The sequence below is a fragment of the Mytilus edulis genome, chromosome 3 (assembly GCF_963676685.1).
Source record: "Mytilus edulis chromosome 3, xbMytEdul2.2, whole genome shotgun sequence".
Lineage (NCBI taxonomy): Eukaryota > Metazoa > Mollusca > Bivalvia > Mytilida > Mytilidae > Mytilus > Mytilus edulis.
In genome coordinates, this window is record NC_092346.1 from 4,665,779 (window position 1) to 4,687,055 (window position 21,277).

Here is a 21,277-nt window from a genome sequence, read left to right on the forward strand (position 1 = left end):
CAGCATTGTTTTTAACTTGTGAAAGGGTGTATCCATCTCTCTGAAATTATACAATAAGGATAAAAAGCATTGAAATGTATTCTTAAGATCATAAGATTATAGTATTTTTGCTCTTTCGCATTAAATTTTAGAACCGTCTCGGAGTTGGGTTTTAGTCTCCTCGAGTGCAGAGTTAATGGGTTTAGAATGAAGATTTGAAAATGTTAGCTTGTCTATTTTCACGCGGTATATAGTAGTGAGAAGTCAATGCAGAAACAAGTCAAAGGTAGATAAATGGGTATAGAGAGACATGTCTTCCTGTTGACTGTGAACTGTCACGCAAACATCTGGATCAACGTTTTAATCATATCACATTATCAAATTATCTAGTTGACGACGCATTCAATTTGGCACTACACTTTTTAAACAGCCATTTATCCATACTAGATTTAAACTCATAAACATGAAAAAGTTGTGATGGAAGTATTTGAATTCAGTTAAATATCTTGATGTAATATCTTTATAGCTATTCTGAAGCATTGGATTGACTCCATTTTGACCTACTGTGTAGATGAATTTGTTGATGAACACAAATTACCGAAGATATTATTTGCTGCAACCCATGGTGATGCTTTTACTGAAGTAAGTTATAGCAAATAGATATTTGATCATTATATCCTATCATTAATGAGGAGACAGCAGCCCGTTACACTAAGCAATGTTACAATAAGGTAAAAAAAAATAAACTGTTTTATGCCCCACCTTCAATAGTAGAAGGGCTATTGTAGAGGGGCATTATGTTTTCTGGTCTGTTCGTTTGTTTGTTCGTTCGTTCGGTCGGTCGGTCGTTCGGTCGTCCGTCTGTCCCGCTACAGGTTTAAGTTTTTGGTCAAGGTAGATTTTGATGAAGTTGAAGTCCAATCAACTTGAAACTTGGTATACATGTTCCCTATGAGATGATCTTTCTAATTTTAATGCCAATTTAGGATTTTTGACCCCAATTTCACGGTCCATTGAACATAGAAAATGATAGTGTGAGTGGCGCATCCGTAACCTATGGACACATTCTTGTTTTAAACCAATCTTGTTCAAATGCTTTCATTGTTAAAAAGTGAATTTACTTATATATATAGGTATATATGTTACAGGCATTTTCTAAATTTAGGCAATTTGTAAAATGACTGAATTTTCAGGCAATTTAGAAAATGACTAACCTTGACAGGCTATATACAAAATGACTAAAAATAACTAGTCATTTTGTAAAATGACTGAAATTTTGCTGCGAAATTCCACAAATTACCTGTTCAGTTTCAGGCAATTCGTAGAAGGAGGATATCATTGAGATGCATATGACAAAAGATGATAAAAACACATTATCTTACAAAGAAAATAACTAATGGTTTGGTAGAACTAATTTATTCTCTAAAAACCAAATCTAAAGTTTTTTTATGCCTTAGATATGTTCTTTTTAGTGAAACTACGTTAAGTACGTACTCACTCTGTATTTCAGATACCAACAGTGAATTTATGATTATTTTGTCAATAATGCAAAAAGACAAACTGTTCTGTCAATAGAACAGAATTAATATCACATTTTTAGAAAATATAGACTCAAAACAGTAAAATTAAAAATATGAAATAGAGAAAAGTTCGTTTTGCTGTTGTTTTTTTTTGCTTTCAGTAACAAATATGTCATGCATTTTCTAAGATGTGGATAAAGGACAAAAATTAAGACTGCAGCTTGCAATTGAAATGAAGGTATTTAGGACAGGAACAGAAAATCCCCCTTCAGAACAGCCTTATAGTTCTCAAAAGAGTGGTCCTAACGTCTGAAAATGTCAGGGCTGATAGATCTTAACCTAACGAACGTTTTAACCCCATATCAAATTTGATCTGAATGCATTAGATTTAGAGTTATATTAAGCCAAAAAATGTATGTTCCATTTATAGCATTGTTGGCCATGTTGTTTGGCAATCAGATTTTTTAAACAAGATACTCTAATGATGATTTGGCCAAGTTTGATTAAACTTGACCTAGTAGTTCCATAGGAAAACATGTTTGTGAAAGTTAACAGACGAAGACGGAAGCCAGCCGCCGAGATGAGAAACGCTCACTTGACTCCATTGGCTAGGACAAGAAATCTCGGCGGCTGTCATGGGCAGATCTGCTTGAGTCCGTTTAAAGCTATAAGTCAAAAGATGCGGATAAACGAATCATGATAAGATACTTTGATTTTGTTTTTGGAACATATGAAAAAGAAGATATGCATGTGAGATGTGTGTGCTTATTGCAAAACCTTATGTTGCCTAACATTTAGTATTTTATCAGTAAAGGTAATGAAAGACCTAAAAGTGTGATGATCCAGATTTCTCCAAATGTGGTCTGAGTGCTAAATCAGATTTTACGCTAAACAATACATTTGCAAAAAATCAGGACAAATATTATGTAGTTCTGTCGTGCAACCATTTTGAGAAATTAAAAACAAATGTCAAGTTCTATGGTTGTGTGATTTTAATAATTCAGTAAAATGTATTCTTGATTATTTTAGCTCTTCTTTTTGTCGAGCCTTCGACTTTAGTCGAAAAAGCGAGACTAAGCAATCCTACATTCCGTCGTCGTCGGTGTCGTCGTCGGCGGCGTCCACAAATATTCACTCTGTGGTTAAAGTTTTTTAAATTTTAATAACTTTCTTAAACCATACTGGATTTCTACCAAACTTGGACAGAATCTTGTTTATGATCATAAGACAGTATCCAGAAGTAAATTTTGTGAAAATAAAATTCCATTTTTTCCGTATTTTAATTATAAATGGACTAAGTTTTTCTGCGGGAAAACATTACATCACTCTGAGGTTGTGGTTGTAGTTTTTTTAAATTTTAATAACTTTCTTAAACTATCCTTGGTTTGTACGAAACTTGGACAGAAGCTTGTTTATGATCATAATATAGTATCAAGAAGTAAATTTTGTAAAATGACAAATCCATTTTTTCCATATTTTACTTTAAATGGACTTTTTTTCTGCCAGGAAACAACACATTCACTCTGTGGTTAAATTTTTAAAAATTTTGATAACTTTCTCATACTATTTTTTATTTGTACCAAACTAAGTCAGAAGCTTGTTTATGATCAAAAGCAAGTCTCTAGAAGGAAATTTTGTTAATATTTTGTACCTGTGTATCTGTATTTTACTTATAAATGGACTTAGTTTTTCATCTGGACAGTTAACATTACATCCAGTCTGCAGTTAAAGTTTTTAAAACATTTATTAGATTCATAAACTATTCAGGATTTTTTACCAAACTTGGACAGAAGCTTCCTACAATCTAAAAATGGTATCAAGCGGAATATTTTTTATTGATTTTTTCCCTCATTTTTGTTGATCCTGCAATTTACAGCAAAAGTAGGCGAGACACTGGGTTCCGCGGAACCCTTACAAATTTTTTAATTCAGTAATTATCACAAATAAAACAGCGCTGATGTTCAAAACTTTCAATTGTTTTTCTTTTATTCTATAAAAATAATGTCAGGCATTTTGAAAAATGCCTTTCAATTTTTCCAGGCATTTTGTAAAATGCCTAGAAAATTTAGACATTACGTATAATGACTGAATCTTGCAGGCATTTTAGAAAATGCCTAAAGTTTTCAGGCATTTTGCAAAATGCCTAAATTTAGAAAATGACTGTAACAAATATAAGGTTCATTCTATTCTAGCCTGTTGTCCTATTTACGATTTTATTCTAAAAGATATAACTCTTATATGTCTTTGGATAGAAATAATTGAAATTTAATTGATAACATTGGCATGTAATTGACCCCAGGTCTGATAGAGACATAACTTGTGAACATAGAAAAAAAAAAGGTAGCGCCTTAAATTTAATTCTTAGGAGGTCAAAAATGGAGGTAGGGTAGTATAGATTTTTAGTATAAGTATAACTGTTAATGGAATTCTTTGAGACTGTCATACAAGTGAGAGGTTTCGCTAGCTATGAAACCAGTTTCAATCCAGCATTTTCTACTAAAGGATTTGCCTGTAACAAATAAAGGCAAGTCTATGACTGTTCTTCCCTTTCGTTTGATATGTATAGATATTTAAACGTTTGCACTCTTATTGGTAAATATTTTGAAAACTGTAACAAAGATAGAGGAATTTGGAACAATAAAAATGACAAGAACAATAAGACTTATAAGCGAATTGAACTCGTCGTTGCCCTTCACGAAGTATTTTACTTATTTTTGTATTCGACCGGAAAGTTTTTATTTGGGTTCGTAAAATGCTATAATGTCGTCGTCTGCGTTGTCGTCGTCCAAAACACATTTGGTTTCCTGACAATTACTTTAGTTTAAGTGAATGGATCTCTATGAAATTTTACAAGTTAGTTTAATGCCACGAAACGAAGGTTGGAACTTTTTTGGGGGTCGGTGGTACCAATATTTAAGGAGTAAGGGATCAAAAACAAACATTTTTGTACTTTCTAGACAATAACTTGTGTGTACAAGTATGGAACTTTCTGACATTAAACTCAAAGGTTCCACATCACATAGGGAAGGCTGTGATTACGTTTGGGGTAATTTCACTAAACATGTAGGAATCAGGGGCATAACAAGGGCCAAAATCAAGCTTTTTCTAGTTACAAGACAATAACTTGTGTTTAAGTGTATGGTTCTCTCTGAAATTGTACTACAAGGTTCAAAGGGTGTGCTGCGACTGATTTTTGGATCACCTGGCCCGAAGGGCCAAGTGAGCTTTTCTCATCACTCTGCGTCCCTCGTCCGTCGTTAGCGTTTACAAAAATCTTCTCCTCTGAAACTACTGGGCCACAATCATCATTGGGGTATCTAGTTTTAAAAATGTGTGGCGTGACCCAGCCAACAAACCAAGATGGCCGCCCTGGCTAAAAATAAAGCATAGGGGTAAAATGTAGATTTTAGCTTATAACTCTGAAACCAAACCATTTAGATCAAATCTGACAAGGGGTAAAATTGTTTATCAGGTAAAGATCTATCTGCCCTGAACTTTTCAGACGAATCTGACAACAGGTTGTTGGGTTGCTGCCCCTGAGTTGGCAATTTTAAGGAAATTATACCGTTTTTTTGGCTATTATCTTGAACATTATTATAGATAGAGATAAACTGCAAACAGCAATAATGTTCAGCAAAGTAAGATCTACAAATAAGTTAATATGACTAAAATGGTCAGTTGACCCCTTCAGGAGTTATTGCACTTTATAGTATTTTTTTACCAATTTTTCCTAATTTTTCTAATCTTTTACAAAAATCTTCTTCTCTAAAACTACTGTTCCAAATTAAACCATATTTTAACAAAATATTTTCCTCTGTAACTAATGGGCCAAGTTCATTATAAATTGAAAGAAACAAGAATGTTCAGTAAAGTAAGATCTACAATCACATCACCATCACCAAAACACAATTTTGTCATGAATCCATCTGTGTCCTTTGTTTAATATGCACATAGACCAAGGTGAGCGACACAGGCTCTTAAGAGCCTCTAGTTTGGGTAATTGTTGCAAAAGGGGGGTTGTGTCCAATTTGCTAAGGGGTTCAATTGTTTTTATTATTATTTTCAAATTTCAAATTTTTGGTAAAGTTACAAGAAGAAATCTTCAAATGCACAGAATTGCGCAATAAACATTTCTATTGTGGCAGAAAACTATATTATTAAAATTTTTATCACAATTCAATTTTAATCCTGGTGTCTAATAGGATTTTTAATAAGTATATAGGAAAATTGAAGTAGTTACGGTGTTAAGCCTAATCAGATATGCACATGGCCTGGACAATGATGTTTGACCTTTTTGGCATTATTGTCAAAATCTATAGTAGGAAAAAGATACTCTAATGAAAGTTCAAAACGGCAAATTCTTAATCAAATAAACAAACCTTACTAATTAAAAGGTAAAAATGAATGAATATCAAAATGGCATATCTTTAGCAGGTAAGTGATTGAGGCTCTAGGTTCTTGTTCCTATTTGTTCTCATTTGAATCTTTTTTGATCATCTGGAAATATTGTGTTAATCTGTTTTGTTATCTAAATGATATATATATATATATATATTTATATATGCATTTGCCTACATGGTGCAATTAATTTGTATCCTTACAGGATGACCGTATTCAGAGAAAAGCAATGTTCATTAAGGAATTGACAGAGATGTTTTCTCTAAATGATCTCAATGAACATATAATCTACCATACCATCTTTTTCTTTGATGCAACAAACAAGGATGACTCTGAAATGCAACAACTTACCACGCATTTGGTGGAAATTGCATTTGAGCAACCTTTTTGGGGTCAGCAAATGCCAGTAGCATGGGTTCCTTTGGAGTTACAGATATCAGAGATGAAAAGATTAGAGATAAATTTTATTCGAAAATCTGAACTACAGAAAGTCAATCTAGAGAATGGTGATCTGGCTCTTACTGATGCTCAGTTTGAAAATTTTCTTAAAATTCAACATTCCCTTGGAAAATTGTTGTATTTTGGGGAGCATGGTATTGATAACTTTATTGTTGTTCAGCCATCAGCATTTGTAAATGTAATGCGATCTTTTGTCACTGATGAATTGTTTTGGCCTAAAGATGCTGAAATTATAGAAATTTTGCCAGCATTGAGCAAGTTTGGAGTAATCCGTAGAACCGATTTATATAAACTATGGGAACAAACGCATTTCAAACAACTTGTACCAAGTGATGACCTGAAAAAGTTTGTCACTGATGTCCTTATTCATCTTGACATACTTGTTGAACGGAAGCAATTTAATCGCTCAAAAGGGTCAACTGAGTTCTTAGTTCCATGCATGATTAAAGAAGAAGCTCCAACCTCCTTTGTCAACATGGAGGAAATGGGAGACAAAATGATATGTCTGTCATACCGTCTGAAAAAGTCTTCCGTGCCAGCTGCCCTCATATTCAAGCTCATAGGCTCAGCATTGAATGTGCTGCCCATAAAAGAGCAAGATGGACATCCATGTCTATACTACCAAGCAGCTGCATTTTCGATTGATGATAACAACGAGTGTAGAATGCACATGAAAGGCAACAGAATAGTTATAATCCTGATTAATAAGGTATCCAGATTAGAAATATCATCAGACATAGCAGCAAGCCTCCAAGAATGTCTAACATTTACTCTAACAAATGTTCTCCAATTTTACTATGCCTGTATTGGAGAAGATATTAAAAGAGTTGACATTTTGAAATTGTTTGACACAGAAGTTGGAGTGCTTTGTTACGATGGATTTTGCTTTATAACTCTTAATGAAGCAAAAAACAGAAAGACATGGACTTGTGAGAAAAAAGAAATTCATGAGACACATCTCCACTGGATACTAGATGAGGTTTGTAGTTTTACATTTTTCTTAAACGAATTTCTACTCGCCATTCATTTGTAATATCAACCTACGTCCAATAAATCAAGGCCTAATGCTTTTTCTATTTTGATTATTTAGATAATGAATGACGGTTGATATTACTAATACTGCATAAAAAAAACAAGATATACAGGTAACATTTGCTCAATGACTTAACACCGTCTTATTTGTTTATTCATAATGTGGTCTGTCTAAAAGACTTTTCTACTTCAGTTTCAAGTTTGTATCATACTACAATGAACCAATATTACATACATGGTACAATAATCAATAGCTTCATTTTCTGTCATGATTTCTTTGCATGATGCATATCTTATAACATTTGTGGTATTGTTCAATAATTATAAAATATATCGTTATTTAGGAGTCGCGAAATTCTGTTGTACTCCCTTTATTTTGTATATTTTGTTAGTTCATTTCCAACGATTAAAAGAGATGAGTTTGAAAAAAACTCTTTCAACCCTGCTAGAATTCTCGTGTATTTGTTCTAGTACGGAACATTGTCGTATGCTTTCTTTTGTTATTGTGTGAAAATAAGAAGATGTAGTGTGAATTTCATTGGGACAATAATCCACCAAAGACCAAGTGCCGTAGATGTAAGAAGCGTTAAATCAGCATATAGACTCAAACAATAAACAGAACCCATACCACACCATAATCTATGAAAAAAATAAACAAAACACAAATATGATATACAATTAAAACAACAAGCACTGATTATCAGGCTCCTGAGTTGAGACAGGCACATACAGAATGTGTCTGGGTTAAATCTTTTTGCGGGCTCTAAACCCTTGGCAGTGGTTCAATTGTACAAAAGAAGAAAAAAACTGTGAAATTTAATTGAAAAGTTCATAACTTATTAGAACAATACAAAGCACAAAAACAGTAAACAATAAGACCACGGACAATTAAAAAACAGTTCTATGAGTACTCGTAGATGTGAATTTTCCTCAGAGTTCAGTATTTTTGTGGTTTTACTTTTTACTAAACACTAGTTCCTCATGTTCAATCTGTCACGATTTATAGTCAGAAACGTGAACCACAAGTTTGGGACATCAATGTTTATGAATTCTTGAACTGTTGTGCTTCTGATGTCGAACGGACCTTGAAAGTCCAAAACATTCGTCAGACGTGTTGCTATCTCCTTCTCGCCATATTTTGGAAAATAATATTACATACCTTCGGATTTAAAAAAATATACTATTGCTACTTTTTACTTGATATCTAATTAAGAAATAATTCATGGAAGCCATAGATTGTTGGAAATTTACACATGGCCTGGGCCGTGATATTAGAATTTTATCCTGAGCGTTAGCGAGGGATAAAATTAACGAATATCACGGCCTAGGCCATGTGTAAATTTCCAACAATCTATGGCTGCCATGAATTATTTCGATTCTAATAGGACAAATACGGTCATTAAAAAACTGAAGCGATGGTAGGTATGCTGTGTGTGTGGCTGTTCTTTTTTTTACTCCCGGTTCGATAAAGCTCAAATATTCATAAAATCTGTAGCTTGCATGGATTGTTTAGTGAATAACCGCTAGAAAAAAAATCTGTTTAATTCTTTAAATTCACAAATCCAACATTTGCCATTTTTAATTTACATGGTTTTCTCGTAAGCTACCGTCAAATCCAAAGTTGACAATTTGTAACTAAGGAGCCGCCATGTTGACTTGCTGAAATCAGTAAATATGCGAAAAATGCAATAGAATAGAAACAAAACCTACCTTACAAATCAATTATAATACAATATTATACGAATTTCGATGGTTCACTTTTCAGAAAACGTTCAACTGTAGCGTTTTCATTTGTATGACGTCATGTTTTGAAATGACTTAAATGCGTCAAAAACATTAAAAGACTTTCGCGGAATTTTATTTTATTTTTATTTTGTTGATTTCTCCGAGTTCTAGTGCATTACTTCTTTTTATTATGCATCCGAATTAGAATAAGTTATTTTGTCTTTTTTAACTGCAATTTAAAAAAAAATTCGGCAAATGGATTACAAATAGGTTCCAATACATGTGGATTTACGTGGGAAGTATATTGTAACAGCCATTATTATGTATATCTCTGATTCTGCGCTAAAGTATAGATATATGGAGAATTTTATCACGGTGTTGTTTACAAAGCGAAAGAAGCACGTCATATGAGAATATTCATTTACTTGTATCAAAAGCACATAATATTTTGCAAATTTAAAATGGAAATTGACTTGACCATTTAAGGTCAGAATCGTTTAAATGAGGGATTTTCCCTTGCCACTATAAATAGAACATAGATTTTAAACACCACCATTTTGTCTGCAAACATTCGAAACTTATGGATGAAAAGCAAAATTACGAATGAGTGCAATAATATTGAAAAGTAACAATATGACTATTATGAGATTTTTCTTAAAACAAATGGCATATTTCAGACAGATTTTTTAAAACTTTACTTTTTTATGCCCCATTTATTGGCATTATGTTTTCCAATTTTCGCGTCTGTTCTTTCGCCCATCCGTCTGTCTCGCTTCAAACTTTGTACACATGTTCCCTATGATATTTAAATTTTTGACCTCAATTTCACGGTCAGCTGAGCATAAAAATTGGTAGTGCGAGAGTGACATCCGTGTAATATTGATACATTCTTGTTTGATTTATTTATTCAGACTATCAGGCAAGATGAATGCCATCTTGGATGTAAAGGTAAGTATAATTTAAAATCACTTACATGTAAGATTTTGAATAATAAGGATTTATTAAGTAATTTGTTATGCGGTTTGGCTGTTTATTCAAGTATGCGTAGTATTTCTGCAATATGATAAAAAAAAAATATATGATGAAAAAGCTTTTGTTTCTATTACAAGGGGGATTGTAAGTCAATAAAATTGTATTTCCAAAAAATTAAATGAATAATTTATTTGAATTATGTTTAATTTATCTAATTGAAAATAGATCAATTCCGATTTCGAGCGAGACACTTGCCGCAATAAGTTTTTGTCGTTGATTTCCATGCTATATATTTATACTGGGTATTGAACACAACATACGTTTAAATATATCATACATGCAAATTATGTCATAAGATATAAACTAGGTATCATTTTTACATTTAAATATATATATATTTATATATACATGATATACACATGGAAAAAAGTATTGCAACACCTAGATTTTTTAAAACTTGAAAAATCAGCCCCTTATTTTGGATGGAATATGATAAAATATTTGTAAAATAATATTGAAACGTAGTTAATGATAACATTTGCATTAAAACGAACAATGTATGAAAAAAAAATGTTTTATCTAACCAAACTATTTATATAAAAATGAAGTGTTTTTTGTACAAAAAAATGCATTTTACAACTTTTACTGCAGTCGAACTTTACAATGTCAGACATTTCAAAATTAATCTTTAGATGATTGTTCACATCATGGTTGATCGTTATACGCCAAAAAAATTAGTACCTTGTGTGCAGCCTCCATTCAAACGTATAACCGCATTTTAACTTCTCCCGATTCCTGCCATAAGTCGACTTATTTGTTGCTAAGGTAGCAGCAACCATTTCTGACGAAGGGTATTGTTTATTTCATGACGTGTTTGAAATAGGTGTCCTTTCGTGCACTTTACGCCCAATAGTGTCTCATATATGCTCGATATAGTTCATATTCGGGCTGCGATCTGGCCAAGGAAGATAAACCGAATTGCATTGGAACAATGTATCTTCCTCCACGATGCTAATTTCTAACTTTGGCGGGCTCTTGCACTATATTTGATACGGGCAACTGTGTGTCTGTTCGTAGGCAAAGGTCCTCGAAATGGTCCTATCACACGATAACAAGTAGCGATGAGCCGATCCCGAACAGTTTTTGTTTAAAGGCTCCTGTATGTCATCACTGTCTTTTTAAGATTGTACTGTTTGCAATGGATTTCTTTCTGATCAACCTTCATTATGCTTGATTTTCTCTAGCAGATGTTATAGGGGATCTTCTTGATCTCGGAAGGTCTTTAACATCGTTTGTTGCCTTTCTGTTCTCTCATGCTGATTATCTGTCATCTTGCTGAAGTAATGAGTTGTGGATGAACAATTACAAGATGTCAATCACATAAATTTATAAATTTGGTTATTTAAAGTGTTAAAAACAATGAGGATAAAACATCTGTTTTATTGTTTACGAGTACAGTAGCTGTAAAGCTTTAAAGCCAAATTAGACTTTTGACCCCAATTTCACGGTCCAATGAACATAGAAAATGAAAGAGGGAGTTTCAGGTTAAAGTTTTTGGTCAAGGTAGTTTTTGATGAAGCTGAAGTTCAATCAACTTGAAACTTAGTTCACTTGTTGCTTATGATATGATCTTTCTAATTTTAAAGCCAAATTAGACTTTGACCCCAATTTCATGGTCCACTGAACATAAAAAATGAAAGTGGGAGTTTCAGGTTAAAGTTTTTGGTCAAGGTAGTTTTTGGTGAAGCTGAAGTCCAATCAACTTGAAACTTAGTACATATGTTCCCTATAGTATAATCTTTCTAGTTTTAATGCCAAATTAGATTATTACCCAATTTGGGGGTCCATGGAACATGGAATAGGATAGTGCGAGTGGTGCATCCGTGTACTTTGGACACATTCTTGTTCAAGTACTATAAGCAATAGCTAGCCTACAGCTGGTGTAAGTCTATCTGCAGGTATCATCTGAACTTAATCTTTATGGTTGATAGGTTAATGACTTTTTGTTTTTGGTCCATTTTACAAATATCATAAGCAAAAAGACAAATATATTTTGTGTATAAAAAAATGTAAGATGTATATGTCTAAGCATTTATTTGACCTGAGTTTCTGTGAGGTTTCTAGTTAAACCATAACCTTAAACATAAAACCAATGGTCAGTAAAGCAGGCAAGACATTTCAGCATGTGAACTCTTTGTTTTTATATTAAAGAGCTAGAACAATTTGTTTACCTGTGTATTAAAAGGGATGGTTCAATTGAAAATTTAAGTTTTTATGCCCCACCTACGATAGTAGAGGGGCATTATGTTTTCTGGTCTGTGCGTCCGTCCGTCCGTCTGTTTGTCTGTCTATCCGTTCGTTCTTCTGTCCGTTCGTTCGTCCGTGTGTTCGTTCGTCCGTCTGTTCGTTCGTCCGTCTGTTCGTTCGTCCGTCTGTCCCACTTCAGGTTAAAGTTTTTGGTCAAGGTAGTTTTTGATGAAGCTGAAGTCCAATCAACTTGAAACTTAGTACACATGTTCCTTATGATATGATCTTTCTAATTTTAAAGCCAAATTAAAATTTTGACCCCAATTTCACGGTCCACTGAACATAGAAAATGAAAGTGCATGTTTCAGGTTAAAGTTTTTGGTCAAGGTAGTTTTTGATGAAGTTGAAGTCCAATCAACTTGAAACTTAGTACACATGTTCCCTATGATATTATCTTTTTAATTTTTAAGCCGAATTATGTTTTTTATCCAATTTCACGGTCCATTGAACATGGAAAATGATAGTGCGAATGGGGCATTCGTGTACTTTGGACACATTCTTGTTTTTAATTTGAATTTCAATTTGGTGTTGCAATACTTTTTTCCATGTGTATATATACGTCTTGTAGGATTACCCGGTAAAGATTTAAGTCAAAGTCCAAATGATAAACACCTAGTGAGACTAGCTTCAGAATTGAATATCTCACAATTCAATGTTTTCCTCTTGCATCTTGGACTGCAGACCAAAGACTGGGAAAAAATTGAGTATAACTGGGGTCGGGCAGAAGATGCTATGGTTGTTGCATTGTTGCAATGGAAGGAACGCAATCAGAATGTGACATTTCAGAAAATCTTAGATGCCCAGGAAAGCATTGCGGACAACCGGCATCATTTATGTCAGGTAGGCAATATTATTTTTTCATCTGTTAATTTGAATTATGTTTCCTACTTTAAAACTAATTATCGTATTTTAATGTAATTGCAAAAGTATTGAGCAAGATCTTAAAAAGGTTCTATAGTGTTGACAATTAGGTTACATTGTCTGGATTTGTATGCAGGGATTTGCAGAACATAATTACATCCTCCGTGCATTAAGCTTCATACGAATCCGTAAGTTAGCTCCCACACCCCACCGATGTGTACATCTTCCTATATATATTCATTGAAAATGGATTGATGAATTTCATACAGCGGAAACTACTTTTTCTTTATCTACTTTGACCTCACCACTCACCAAAAGAAAGAAGTGAAAGTCTACATATTAGTCAACATATAAGTTGACTCTTTTTAAAGGTAAAGACCCTTTAATGAGTGTTTTTTTTCCTTTTTACGCTTTTGATTGATACCTCTAACGCTGCAAAAGAATTAACCAACACCGTATAGTCGGCTACAAATAGCCCTGACATGAAAAATGTGAAACAATTCAAACAAGAAACTAATCGCCTAGTTTATAACAAAAACGTTTACCAAATATAAATATGACAGGCATCAACCAACAACAACCACTGAACTATAGCTAAAAAACATTAATAGACAGTTTGACAGCTCAGGTTCAATACTAATTGTTTACATTCTTTCAATTGGACCACAACACTACGTTAAATAAAGTTCATCATCCTAATTTTTTATCATGAAATTTCATCCCCCTACAAACTATTCATAGCATAAAAGAAAGAAATAAACTTGGAAAGTGTATGAAAGTAATTTGCAAGTTATACACTGTCTATACTAGGTACTATATTCGTAAACAACGAAAATCAAATGACAATAACTGTGTCCTAGGACCAAATGGTCACCAATGATATTTTGAATTAAAGTTTAAGACAAAGTGCATCTAATTGTGCTCTTCTTGTGAGCTTTCATTATCACTTTGTAATTCATTTTAGAAGACATATTGTTAAAATATACTCTGATACTATCTGCCTAATACGGAACAAATTTAGTCATGATAATCCTTAGTGTTTCAGCATAGTATGTTTAGCTGTTTTCTTGTAAAAAATACAGATTTAGATAAAATGATTAGGACATCAGGATTTAATATTTCTCAATGGATCGAAATTGTTAATAGTTTTTATGGTCTAAATGAATATGTGTACCACTTTATGATATAAACTGAAAATGGGAAGTTCATCTGCATTATAAGTTCTACAGAACACTTGACAAAGTGGATATCGTCAAACATAACTTGCAAGGAGTTAATGCCCAAAGGGTTGGTTTAAACACATTTCATCGATTCATATTTATAATCTAAATCAGAAGGCAGAGATCTTCAAATGAATTAATTTTACTGAATTTGATCACATACCATATGAGTTACTAATTGAGATATCTTGAGTAAACATCAACAGATTCAGTTTAACAAAAAGGGAACAAGTAAGCTCCAAAATTTATTTGTTTTTTAAAAAAGCCTTAATGCCGAGTAAAAAAAAATCCTTCTAGGTTATAATGCTCATAAGTCAGCACAGTTCTGGAAAATTGTCAAACGTGATGTTGTGTTGATTTAAATATTCAAACATATATTGGATTCAAACTTTGATCTGTTTCCAACATTTGTTTAGGTTCATATTTAATCCTTTGAACATTACAATCTTCTCGATAAGGGTGCGGCCAAAGATATCTGACCTAATAACTGTTATAAATTATGAAAATTTTGACCCAAAATGATTTTTAACATAAATTGTTCATAATTTGTGAGTAATTACTTCATTATTAATAATGTGATATTATCAAAGAAAAATAGTTTGTACAACAAGTGTTATCACAACCATTTCTATTTAAAATTTTAGCACGTTTGCTAGGTTATAAACAACGAAACCTAAGGAACACACGAAACGTGTTGTGTTCATTGTTAACCCTTCGTAAACCAACTGCTTTGTCAATCGAATTTTAATAAAAGCTTTTGTCCTTGAATAAGAATTTAAAAAAAATGGTTTGTACTTTTGCATGACTTTTATCTAGAAAATTATAGTAGAAAAAAAGGTAAAATCAGAAAATATACTGAACTCAGAGGAAAATCAAATCGGAAAGTATCTAATCACATTGCAAAAACAAAACAAAAAAACACATCAAAAACGAATCGACAAGAACTGTCATATTCCTGACTTGGTACAGGCATTTTTTTCAAATGTAGAATTCACAGTTAATGTGGTAACCCCAATGCCCTGGTTACAAAAGAGAAAAGTAGGAACATCACTCATCCGTCAATTTTCCATTTTGGTATCAATATACATAATAATATAATCTTACCGTGTGTTTGAAATATGGTTGACGTTATTTCTAATGGTTAGCTGTTTGCCAATTGAGCGATAAAGGTTCATTGGAGCCTATAGTTCAAGTCAGTGACCAGATAATTCGTTTCTTTGCATTTGTGACGAAGTCCTTAATTTTTTAGTACTTCATATAGGACATTTAGGTTTTCAATCAATTGCATCATCTATAAGAAAAAAAGATAATTAATGTGATATATACAAATGACAGATTGTGGTTTTTTTTTAAGGTATTCAAGGGACAGCCAGGATTACTTGGTGAGACATTTATTTAACATATGATTTATATTCAATTCAGTTGCACTCTATAAACCATGTTACAGAAATCCAGAAACAAAAACTCTTTCAAAAGAAGCAAACCAATGTACTTCGGCAGGATAAGCGTCTTCTGCAATGCATACAGTATACAACTGCTTACAGCCATATCCTAGTTTTTGAAAACTCAGTTCGTTCCTATTACAATTAGAAATAATAATTATAATTAACACTATAAGAAGATTGATATGAGACAACTATTCATCCAAGTCACAATTTGTAAATGTTAACCATTATATCCGAATTGCTCTATTGAAATATCAGGGATCCTCAGAACAATCAATTTGAGAGAAAATGCTGTATAAATATTTGAAGAACTATATGTCCAAAGTCACTTAACGAAAAATGACCAAAACCATTAAAGTTCATTTCTTTAATCCATCTTATGTCGACCATAATTTGCATATCGCGACTCTAAGATGGTAAATGAAAAACACTTGACATTATCGGTCGTCCTTTTATAGATTATTGAAAGTATCGTCATTATAAAATGTTAGATGCATATAGAAAACAAATTTATATTGTGATTTTTCATAGGAACAAAAATTGATTATTGCCCGTGCCCCCGTTTTCTTGGAAACATTTGGTTGATTTTATAGGCCTAGTGTATCATTGAATCCTGCATCTTTGTGTGGAAGTTGACTCATGCATATTTACAAACGAAGGCATCTGTGGCCCATGGATATATTTTCCATTTATGTTTTTATCACTTATAATATGTGTATTGTCTTCCGTTGCCTTCTTCGTCGTCTGCGTCACATTTTCGTCAATTATGTGCAAACGGATAAATAAAGGCAACAGTAGTATACCGCTGTTTGAAATGCATAAATCAATAGAGAAAAAAACAAATCCTGGTTTCAAACTAAAAATGAGGGAAACGCATCAAATATAAGAGGAGAACTACGACCCAACAGAAACACAACATTAAAATGTAACACACACGGAAACGAACTATAATATAACAATGGCAATTTTCCTGACTTGGTACAGGACATTTTAAGAAAACAAAATATGGGTTGAACCTGGTTTTGTGGCATGCAAAAACTCCCGCTTTTATAACAATGTTAAATATAACATTAAAATGACAACATAATATTACAGGACTACAATACAGATAAATGGGAGAACATATAGCACAACGAAACACACGAAAAAAGTATCAGGTTTAAAATTTAATACGCCAGACGTGCGTTTCATCCACACATAGTCCACTAGTCTACAGTGCACAAGGTTGTGTTCTTCATATTCAAACTTGGTCTGAAAAAACTTCGATTTCCCTCAGGCAAAGTTGGCTTTAGATGAATTTGGCTATTTCTTTAAAGTATTTTTTACATATAGCTCTTCAACAGTTTCGGTACTTTTTTTTCAAATTTTGGCTTTGAGCGTTCCTGATGAAGGTAAATCCAGAAAAGCGCTTCGGACGCAAGAAATTATTTATTGTGTTGTTTTCATTTTTTTAGAATTTCCTATCAAAGATTTCTTAGAATATGTCGAGACAACAATTCAAATATTTAACTCGGCAATGTTGTTTATTTTAATACCGTGTTTATTGATTGGTTATTAATGTATAAGTCTATTCAAATAATAGGTTAACTATTATATGGTGCTTCAGACAAAATGCTTGTGTTATGTAAAAGCGTTGGTCGTTGACTATGCTTTGTTTTGGTGACACGAAACGCACAGACCTGTGTTACAAATAAGAATTTAAACAAATGAAAGGGTCTATGAATACACATGATACATCGACCTTTAAAGACCCAAATGTGGCAAAGCACTTTACTTACCTTCAGGACAAATATGTTGTTGTCCTCGCAGATTAAGCTCCAGACAACATCTTGTTTGTGTGTGAATTACATTACATAAACTTCTTGATAAAGGAGTAAGATACCAATAATTCACTTGGAAACTCAACATATACCCACATGACAATTACCAAGGTGCAAATCCTACTGATTAAGCATAAGCCGTTCAATGTTCCTTTTGAATTTCAACCAAAGATTAAGAACAGATCTTCAACCACTGTATTAGATACCTAAATTACATAAGTTTCCATACAAACAACGTTATATTGCTTGGTCTAACAAGTGCTCCACGAAAACCCTTTCTATATTATTAACATAAATTGTATAAGTAATCAGCCGGACTTTAAAGATATTGTGAACAACCTACTTTGTAGGCGGTGTGAAACATATTCAGATTCAAATCATTTCAAAGGTAATATTGAAAACATACAACTGTATATCCTCTTGCAATGGTATTAATACACTTCGCTTTTCTACCTTTGACTCAAGTATTCCCCTTTCCGGTCCTGCTTTGTTTCATAACGAAGAATAGCCAACGTATCTACTAGTATATTGTCTTTAGGAGAAATGTATCTTGCTTTGTAAATAACCATTCTGATTCAAACAAAAAATTCTCTAATACTGACATTATCAAAATGCTTTATTTATTGATTGATAACATATGTGTTATGTTTGGAATTCCTATGGAAACCATATGTGCTCCTGTTCTTGCTGGCTTGATCCTTCTTCATATGAGACTGGCGACATACAGGAGCTTTATATATAGGAAGGATGATTAGTATCTTGCGGTTTCCTAGCTAACATACGTGTTACATCTAGAATTTGACAATGAGGATCGCTCGAGAGAAAAAAAACTACTTAAGAGATAATTACAGCTTCCCAATTGTGAACTTTCAATTTCTCTGAATTAATGTATGTTATAAAGTGCTTAAGGTAATTTTAATATTGTATAATGCGCTGTTATAAATATTGTAAAATAATAATAATAATAATAATAATAATAATAATAATAATAATAATAATAATAATAATAATAATAATAATAATAATAATAATAATAATAATAATAATAATAATAATAATAATAATATTAACCACAATCTTTCCTGCATTTGCACTGATTTGATACAGCTTCTCGTGGACTATTGGTTTCCGAATGTATAGTCAATTAAGAAGTCTGTGATTTGGTATTGACTTGATTTATAACATACCTTTTCATACATTTAGAAATCATTCAGGAACTCAGGTTCAATGTCCCTCCGGCAAAGTTGACCTTAGGTGGAGTTTGGCTATTATTTTCATGTCCCTTAAGGTCATATAATTTTGGCTTTAAGCTTACCTGGTGAATCCGGAGTTAATCCAGAAAAGCGTTTCAGAAGCTAAAGAAATTGTTATTTTCATTTCCTATGGTGAAAACGTCAGTTAATTTATTACTCGAGAAAATGGCATCATTCAAGCAATATTTCTAATTGATTTAAGAGAAAAATTATGTGAACTTCATATAGTAAAATCTCGCAGACCTTTTTTTACTTTTTATACATGAAATATATTTCTTTTCTAGATCTGCATATGTTATTTATTCAGAATTCACTAAATGGACATGTCTTATGCAGTATTTTCCGATGACAATTTAGGTTGTTTTTTTTATCCAGTTGATTGTCAAATGATAAGTAGTAGTCAGGTTTTTTTCTTTTTTTAATTGTTTAAAATAATAAAAGTTTTCCTAAATATTTTGGACATACCGGTATATGCCTTCTTTTTCAGAAAATACTAGCTTTGAGTTTCAAGATACTCCCGAAGACAGATTTCTCTCTACATTATCAAGGAAGTTAGGGAATTGTGTGATTCAGCTAGGCATTGAACTTGGTTTAACATTTTCTGACATAGAAGCAGTTTATGTGAAACATCCGAAAGATTTGTTCTCGCAGATGTATGAGGTCCTGAAGATATGGAAACAGAAGACACCCGAGAATACATATCTCAATTTGATGCTTGCAATTCAGCGTGTTAGAGGAAAACAATTTCTCAAACGAAATTTTTGTTGTAATATCTGAGATTTGTTTCACCACTGTATATATGAATTGGTGTTAGATGACTTTGTATGAAAAAATAGATGTGTACAGTGAAAGTATATGAACAAAATATTTACAAAACACAAAAATGTAAAATAGATTTTAAGATTTGATTGAAAGTTACTTTTCAAAACAATATACTTAAAGTAGTACCTTTTATAATAAATTTGACTTGTCTATTCAATGGGATTGTTTGCCCTACAACTTGACAAAACTCAACGAAACAATAACAAATATTAATCACATTGCTTTGTGTTTACCAGAAAACTGAAGTTATGTTCAAAATATACAAATTGTCTGCGGTATTAAGGATTCTAGGATGGACAAGTTATAAATAGTTAGAATTTTAGACAAACATCATCACAAACTAATTCATTCAAGAAACCTGTTTTAGGGACATCCGGTGTTTTTTTTTTGTTTTTTTTGGGGGGGAGGGGGGTTTGGTGGGTGGTTTCTTCTCTCCTTTGTGTTACAAACGTTTATTTGTTAACAATTCTTATCAATACATAAATATAACCAACAGTAGATTACCAATGTTACAACCATTGCTATGTTTTAATGTTGTATTTACCAAGTATCTAAAAATTATTATGTATTTGTATATATTGCCCTTTCCTAAATAAATATTATTACTATTGTTAAATCTCATTAATTTTACGAAGGAAAAATTGAATTACAAAAATTAAAGGAATTGCTTCAAAAGGAGTGAACAGTATGAATCATTAGGGTAATATAAGCGTCTCCTACAAATCAAGACAACACATTTAATCAAAGGAAATCCGAATGGTATGAACTCCGGAAGACATATTGTATAATTAATCAGAAAAAAAATCGATTTGGTTTCAAATGTTAAAACTAAGCAGACAATACTAAAGAGACATTCAAAACGTTTGCGTTAAAGCTTTAAGGGGGTAGACCTTGGTTCAGGGAGATAACTCTGTAAATCATTTAAGTGTTTGTTAAAGACAAGTTCATCAATGTATTTTAAGCATTTACCTGAAACAGATTGAAAATAATCTATGTAACCTAGAAGCTTAGAATATATTTTTGAAAATGGTTGACACAAACGTACTGATGATTTTAAGAGTTATTTCCCTTAACCTAGGTCTACCTCCTTAAGAAACTGACAATGTCCTGGCAAATAAGGGGAAAACGTCGGAAAAACCAACTGCTGTCTACAAATCACTACATAGAATAAAAAGGAAATCCTTTCGGGTTCATTTGATTTATTCAATGTGCGTTATTTGACAAAAGAAAGGATCAGGTAAACATATATATAATCATTATAACGGTATAAATTTTACCGCACCAGATGTGCGTTTTAACATTTCATCTTTTTAGTGATGCTCTAGAGCAAACTCTTTAAAAATCCTAATCCTAGTTAAAATATGAAGAGCTGACAGAGGGATAAATGGATTTGTTCCTTTTGTCCAAAACCATGAACCGGAGCTTCTCATACAAGGTGGATTTAATTATTTACCGTCCTTGTCA

At 32.5% G+C, this 21,277-nt stretch overlaps 2 protein-coding genes across 2 annotated transcripts in view; both read left to right on the forward strand.

The window, feature by feature from the left end:
• The window catches only part of LOC139514474 (uncharacterized), a 56,389-nt gene extending 36,419 nt beyond the window's left edge, over positions 1 to 19,970 (forward strand). Inside the window, exons 5-10 of the mRNA XM_071303781.1 lie at positions 506 to 621; positions 6,103 to 7,335; positions 10,025 to 10,061; positions 12,961 to 13,232; positions 15,828 to 15,855; positions 19,479 to 19,970. Of these exons, the coding sequence (XP_071159882.1) occupies positions 506 to 621; positions 6,103 to 7,335; positions 10,025 to 10,061; positions 12,961 to 13,232; positions 15,828 to 15,855; positions 19,479 to 19,768 (1,976 nt within the window). The 3' untranslated portion in view covers positions 19,769 to 19,970. The remainder of the gene's footprint in view (positions 1 to 505; positions 622 to 6,102; positions 7,336 to 10,024; positions 10,062 to 12,960; positions 13,233 to 15,827; positions 15,856 to 19,478) is intronic.
• LOC139515660 (uncharacterized) overlaps positions 1 to 21,277 on the forward strand; it is a 207,419-nt gene that overhangs the window by 110,443 nt on the left and 75,699 nt on the right. The window lies entirely within an intron of this gene.